Source organism: Musa acuminata, chromosome BXJ1-1 (assembly GCF_036884655.1).
Source record: "Musa acuminata AAA Group cultivar baxijiao chromosome BXJ1-1, Cavendish_Baxijiao_AAA, whole genome shotgun sequence".
Taxonomy (NCBI): Eukaryota; Viridiplantae; Streptophyta; class Magnoliopsida; order Zingiberales; family Musaceae; genus Musa; species Musa acuminata.
The window spans coordinates 13,882,476-13,890,302 of record NC_088327.1 but is presented as its reverse complement, the minus strand read 5'-3'; the positions used below and the strand labels follow the sequence as shown (position 1 = coordinate 13,890,302).

Below are 7,827 nucleotides of genomic sequence, written 5' to 3'. Positions count from 1 at the left end.
ATGATCCATCCATGAGAGGTACAAACTTACGTTGTAAATTTCTGTATCTTATGATTCTTATTTGGTATGCTAAAAGTTGTTCATAGTCTATCAGAGGCTACCAGAAATTTTATGTCATATATATTAATATCTCATGAGAAGACAAATCAAGATATCATCCATTTAGTTTAATATTGGTTGTGAATTAGGGATAAACAGGGTATGTGTACACTGATACACTGTCCTTAGCTCATCTGATGCATAAAGAGAATAATGCTCAACATTCTGCTACTGATCAATACCTCAAGAGATGATCATGAGAATGAAATCATTAAATTCATCATGTGTTTTGCCTGTTACTGTCAGACTAATCAAGCTTTAGCCAAGTTGAACAGTGTGTGTACTTTTTCCTCTGCAAGAGGTTTTCAGTAAGCCTCCACAATACCAAGCCAAAAATTCCTCTGAGAACTACTTTTCTGGAGCATTTTTTTATCTGAGAGAACTACAATTTTACTTTCCTTTCTTTTTCCTGCGACTTGAATCTTTTTTGGATAAAATTGCACAAGATCTTATTGGAAATAGATATAAATGTACCACTGAGAATGAGAAATTTGACTTATGTACTGATCTAGTCGCAAATATAAGGATTTGATGATTCAAATGTTATTAATTTGGATCTAAGCATTTCAGATTAATGATTTAGGCTTAGTGAAATTATTGGACTAATCTTTCCATGAAATTGGATGATTTGGATGATTTTTTTTCTTGGACAATTTTAATTTATGTACATCCAAAATTCAATTCATATTAGTTATAGTTATGGGTGTATATATTTACAGATGTTCTTTTCTGTGGTCACCCCATCAGCAGTCGAAAGTACCCAAACCTTAGGCAGTGAGGACAAATTTTTAAGTCAATAGGGTTTTCTGACTATAAATCTGTCAAATTTAAGGCTAATTGTTAAGAACTCATTGACTCAAGTTGGAGAAGTTCAAATCAGACATTTGTTGCCTCAATCCATAAAATTGCACTGATAGCATTTGTTGACACAATTTCCACTTGAGTTCTCATGGAAAGCCAATTGGGAAGAAGAAGATACTCATTCAAAGTCCCCTTTTTTCTTCTTTTGTCAGAAAACACTATCACTGAATCACACTGCAAACATGGATCACGGCAGAACTAAAAGATTTAAATGTGGATTAGTTGTTCAGATGACCTCCATAATACCCTTCCATTATTCATTCTGTAAGGATGAGAACATCATATATGATGAGATGGAATTCAAGCAGAAGAAAGTAGCAAGAGAAATGGAAGGTCCATTTCAACATCAAACAAGTTGCCTGCTTATGTACTTTCACAAATATAAATTATCATGGGTCTCCAATCTTCTACATATAACATGCTGACATAGACCACATAAATTACAAGAATCTAAACTCAAAACCTTGCCAAGTTGTGGATTTATAGTATAAATTTACATTATGATGGCTTTGGTGCGGAGAGACCTGAATCCTCTTTTTATCCAGAATCCAAATCGATTTCCAGAAGCAGAGCAGTTTGTGTTTCTATCGAAATTAAAAGTTTCAAACGAACCTCGAGTCCTTTCTAGACATAAATTAGCAACCAAGCCAAAGCAGCAAAAAGGGCCATCATCATGGTGCTTGTCAACCGCGTGGCGGCATTCGGTAACCATGGATACGAATCTGGGGGAGGCATGACACAGTTGTCACCATTGAAGTATACGCGCCGTGGAAAGGCCCACCCCTTCTCGAAGGTAAAAGTTGATGGGTCCTTCCGGAATAGAAGTTCCGACTGCACATTTCCATAAGGTCCGGCTTCCATGAGGAAGTCATTATAGTACTTGACACCCCATAGCATTGCAGTATCATCTGTCAGACCAAAGCCAGTAAGATTTTAGTTATAGAAAGAAGCATTAAGCAAAATGTATGCTAAACCATATAGATTTCAGACCAACAGACACACCAAAAGCACCATGAGTTCTTGTGAAATTAGATCAGTTACCACCACCATGATGAAATCTCACAGGATATACAGATTACCAGATTACCGTATTCCCCCGCCCACATTTCCATAGTGAGAGAAAATGTCAAAGAATGAACTTGAGGAAAAATAGAAATGAATGAAAAGAAACTTACTTATGCCTCCGTACGGCGTCAATGACTTGTAATTGAAACTAAAAAGTTGAGTAAGATTGTCTAAGTTCGGATGCTGGATAACAAGGTTCCACTGTGTATAATTCATCCGGTAGTTGAAATTTGTTATTGCAATCTTCACACGCCAGTACTCCTTGTAGTTTAGTTTGACATGCCAATGGACCCTTACTGGGCACATATGTGATGTGCACTGGACCAATGGTGTGAAGCTGTTTTTGCCAGGACCGTTGATGACAGAGGCTAAATAAGGCGAATCTCCTCTGGCATAGTAAACAGTAACATCATCAATATATCAGCTAAAATTTTCATAGTGAGAGAATTAAAGAGGTTGGCATTTGAACTCACTCCACGCAGCTTCCTGGTTGAGTTGCATTATTTTGACAACCACATGTGCACGTCGGACAGTTAACAATTGTGTCATTGTAGAAGGATGAAAGGGATACACAGCAAGTAGGAGTCTTCTGAGCGAGAAATTGGGAATATGTACATGTAACATTCCATGTCACTGCGATTAAGTATCGAAGAAAATGTTAGCCGACTATAAGGACTGTCATTTCTTGAGTTTCGAAAAAGCAGAATTGACTAGCTAGGCGAAGTGGCTATCCTACATTACTTGATTGGTATTTCATTGTGCAAAAGAACTAAAGAGCCGAATCCACTACCTGGAAGCTTATCCTATTTAAAATATCAAACTACTAGCTTTTCGCAATTTTTCTTTGATGACTTACTAAGAGCTTGAGTTGTTCTCCTTCCATCTTGTGTAACAAATTTAGTAGGCTTCACAATCTTGGCTATTCCACATGTATATCCAGGTCCTGGTGCCCTCAGGGTAAAGTTCTTGGGCACACGGACAGTCTTGTTGGTGGTCCCCGCTGCACCAACACTGACCTGGAATGAACTTGCAGCATTGGCTGGATCTTGCACCCATGAATTAATCACCCCTCCTTTGCAACAATTGGCGATTTGCTGGTTATATGGTGTTCCAGGAAGTAGATCAACAACTGTCGGATCTTTCTTACAGCAATGTGGAGTGTTCCCCTTGAATCTTGAGCAATCACCCTGCTCTGTGGTCTGGGCTCCTACCATTGACCAGATGACCTCCTTCTTTGCCCAGGTCCACCCAAGAATCCATCCGGGTGCTTGAATGTGACGATATTGCTGGAAATTGAATATCGTAACGACCGCCTGAAAATGATTCATATCAATATTTTGATTGTAGATGCAAAATTCACTTGCTATATAAACTGACAGAAGTTTATGCAAGGATGATCTAAAGAAGGCAAGAATTTGAGTTGTCTCTTCAATCAGTTACTATGAGAATTTATACATGGCGAAGCAAAATGCAAAGGATTGCCCATGCGAGCGTCACATGCTTTCAGCAGTGTCTCTCTTTTGTACTTACAACATAACCATCCGGTGTCCACTGCATTATGTCCCATTTGATTGTTATATTTCCATTGGGGTCCAACGAATCATAAGCTTCTGTAATCAAAACAATTAAAGCATGAATCAGAAAAGAACGCGACAGAAAAAAACAATTTAGCTAAGAAGTTTCTTGGATCTACTCAACAGAACACCGAAGAAAAAAAATCCCTGATACAAATCTGAACATCCTTTAACATCAAGGGAATAGTCTTTGCTTTATTGGAAAATAAAAATTCCAATCCCCCATTCAAACCATTCCTCCAAGATTCCCAGAAGTAATTCTTGAATAAATTGTGCAATGAACACCCCAAATTGGACCTCTTGATTGGATTTCTTCCCTATGTAGTAACATATTGGTTCTTAAACAGCATTGTTCTCAAGCTTTTTTCGGTGATGAAAAAAAAAGCTTTGATCATTTTGATTGCTGCATAAATTAGAGATTTTGACATGTTTCTCTTTCTGCAGGTTTTCAAACCCTCAAATACTGAACTAGCTGCTGCTACAACAGCAACTTCACACGTAACTCAAACTTTGTAAGCAAGTCATGGATCATTTTTTTCGTGAAGGAAAACCAGCAATACCCCAAAAATAGAAAGCAAATGCCAAGATTCCAAGTTCCATACGAAAGATATTTAAATTAAGAATAAAAGAAATGGACACAGTCCAAAAAGGAAAAATTCTCTCATTTGCCAAAAACTTTACCATCAATATCATCTGAGATTACATTCCGCGGAAAAAATTCCAACACTGGGTCGAAAAAAATTAGGTTTTGAGTCCAAAAGATCAAATCTTGAGAAGAATCGAGCAATTTCTACGGCCAAAGTCATCTCCTTTCCCAAATTTCTACGATCAAGATTGACATAGCTCAGTCTCCGATGAAACCCGTCGGGGAAAATTGAGCCGGGATATTTAGTTTCGACTCTAAATGATCAAATCTTGAGAAGAGTGGAGCACTTTCTAACGACAGAAGGACCAAGAACTGACCTGTGGATGGAATCAGAGAGGACAAGACTAGAACGAACAGGAAGGAGAGGGCGAAAGTCGCGAGCTTTCCCATGGATCCGGTGACGGCGAATGTGGAGGAGCTCAGATCCGTCCCCATTGCTGGTCGTGGGGGGAAACGTCTTAGATCTGCACCACTGAAGCAATGGAGACGGCAGAGCTGAACAAGTAAACCGCCACCCCTTCCTATTTGTCTCTGAGAGGAGAGAGAGAGAGAGAGAGCGAGCGAGAGAGAGAGTTAAGAAGCTTCAAGATGAGGTATCATCGACTATGCAACACTGACACAAAATCCAACGCTCCAAGCCATGTGATCTAATAAAAATGTAGCATCTCAAGTCATTCATTCATCACCCAAGTAGTCCTTTGACTCACATTTTTCACATTTCCAAGGCACAGAATGTTACCAAACAACAGTGTAGTTTTAATAATCAATTTGATGTCCCAACTTCACCAAATACACTAATAATTTGTGGATTTCGTTTTGTTTATTGCGCAGATTAATGCTTGCAAATAGCAATTGAATTTATGATTTGCAAAACATAAATATTATTTCCATGTCTCAAGACTGGTCATTCCACATCAAAAGGATGGGGACAAGTAACAAATGGCAATCATTTTATTCCAAGGAGACAAACACGTTTATTTATGTTGACAATTATGCATCGATCATGTGTCGGTGGAAGATTGCTTTGTAGATGGTGATCATTTCTATTTGATTATTGCTTTGATAAGCCATCTCTATCATTGGTTGGTCCCCTGTTCCAATCACCCCATAGACTTCATGCATTTGTCTCATCTTTCTCTATGACCACTCCCACCAAACTGGGTCTCTTGATTTGGGCAATCCAACAACTAGCAAGTCTACTATTGTATGCATTTTTCCCAATAAAAGAATATATATATATATATGTATATTTTAGCACTCATATACACTAATTTGATTATATTTTGTAATAATCGATGGATCTATTCGTTCTTGCATCTTTAATTGTTTGTGTTGCTAAGTAAATAAAGACACAGGAATAAATAGAAGAAAAGAAAATTTTACCTTTTCTTTTTATTCTTTTTGAGATTTCACATTTGGCTGCATTAATTGGAGGTCCATTGGAAAGTGTGTGCCGACAGAGGGTAGCGTATGCAACAAAACCATTAGCATGTATGTGTGTGCCTTTTTAGTTTATTTCCATCACCATTTCATTCCATTAAAATCACACACTTATTATCTTCCATCACAATCACACTGTATTTTTCTTGAAGAGGATTTGGCTGTCATCAGCTTTTAATTTTCTTTTATATTAATGTAGATTCATTACCAAGACATAGCTGTCTGATGGTCCCAAACTCTCACTTTTGAGGGAGGAGTTGCATTGGGGACACAGGAAATCCCTTGCAGCACATGAACAGCACAGCTAGTGGCAATGGAGCAGGGGATGATGAGCTGCAGCCACACTGGGCACAGAGCATTCGTTAGCTGCTTTGACTGTGGGAGCTCCAGTCACATCAGTGTTTCTGTTGAGACATCACCATCATTAATGTTACAAAGTCTTATATACAAATAAAGATTAGTATTAGAGTGAATGCTATGATATTGATCCATAAATTTTTGTTTGTGGACGGTTGACCAATGAGAAATGGAGGTGATTTTGCTGGCTAATAGTTTGTCATGTGAAAATTTCAAATATTGTGGATATAAATTTGATAAATTCTTAGACGTATAAAGACGAAAGAAAAAATATTGATCCAAAAAAGCGTTATGCGTCAAAAAGCGTCGAGCTCCGTACGAGGCACTAATCGTTCGCCGACGTTAAAATAAAAAATATATATATATATTTAATAAATATAATTATTTAAAATAAAATATGATATTAAATTAAAAAAAATCTTATAGAATCATAATATCACATTAATAAAAAATCTTAAAATTTAAAATAATAAAAATAATTTTAAATAAAAATTAGCAGTATTAAAATTTAAAAAAATTATTAATCTAATAAATAAAAATATTGTTACTAGTATATAATTAATAATATGTTGTTAGTATATTGTTAACAGTATATTATCGAGTCGATGTGAAAATAAAGAGTAAGAGTAACAGTAGCGGCGAATAGCGGTAGCAAGAGTAGGAGTGACGATAGTGGCGAATAACGACAACAGCGATGAGTAGTAGTAGTGGTAGTGGCAACGGTAACAATAGCGGGGGCGCAATATAAGAGTAAGATTGAGGCTGTTAACTGAGAGAAGTAGCAATGGTAGCAACGAGCAGCGATAGCAGGAGCGAGAACGACGAGCAACGATAGTGGCAATGACAACAGCGGCGACGAGTAGCGACAACAATGGCAAGCGGCGATTGTAGCAACGACAACAGAGAGAAGCGATAACGAAGAGAGGCAACATCAGCGAAGAGGGGCAGTGACAACATAGAGGAAATGTCAACGACAAAATCACAAGCAGGGTTAGGGTTGAGGAAGTCACGAGAGAGATGCTGAGAGGCTGATATTGATGTTTTAGTTGGTTTGATTGAACCAACTTAAGCACCCGAGACTGAACCGAACGTAAAATACTTGTTCGGTCGCTTGGTTTAACTCGGACGCTCGCTTAAAGCACCCAAGGGACACCTCTTTAAAGTGAGGCACTTGGACATGAAGCGATGTGCTCGGGCCTCGTCTCACCTTGCCAGCACCTAGGTGAACGCTCGAGCATTTATTGAAATCGCTAATGAGAGTTTATAATTTTATGGAGAAATAATATTTTTAATATATGTATCATAATTTAAAGTTTTAAATAGTTTTAAATTAGTCATGTGGACATGAGTATAAAAAAAAAAAAAAAAAAAAAAATCTAAGAATGATCACTCTTTGAGAAATCGATCTCAACCCTAGCTCAATTAACTCAATCCAAACTTTTTCTTTTATATGCATTTTGATAGTGTGCCGCCCCCATAAACCCAACCCATCAAGCGAAGCCCATGCAAAACATTATAGCCCTTTAAAGTCTTGATTGGATCTGTCCATACAACTTTGAGTAACTGGAAGGTTTTTTTTTTACTCAGTTCTTCAATTCTGTCACAACCTTGACATTTCAGTCTCCCAAACTATGATGGATCTGACTCATTCCACTTGTGAAAATATATGAAACAATGCTATATTACAAACATTGGAAAGCAACTAGAGAACATGGGAAGATCATCATCAATCTTCTACCTTGTATTTTTCTAAACATTAAGGGAAGAACATGAGTATCTGATGCA

The 7,827-nt window shown here is 37.5% G+C and overlaps 1 protein-coding gene across 1 annotated transcript; it reads right to left on the bottom strand.

The window, feature by feature from the left end:
- Positions 1–1,298: 1,298 nt before the first annotated feature.
- Positions 1,299–4,894, bottom strand: LOC103996605 (COBRA-like protein 1). The gene is made up of 6 exons (XM_009417542.3): positions 4,563–4,894; positions 3,556–3,635; positions 2,882–3,338; positions 2,499–2,658; positions 2,136–2,413; positions 1,299–1,868 (listed from the first exon to the last, which is right to left on the bottom strand). The coding sequence occupies exons 1-6, from the start codon at positions 4,678–4,680 to the stop codon at positions 1,585–1,587; spliced, it is 1,377 nt and encodes a 458-aa protein (XP_009415817.1). The 5' UTR covers positions 4,681–4,894; the 3' UTR covers positions 1,299–1,584.
- Positions 4,895–7,827: the final 2,933 nt, after the last annotated feature.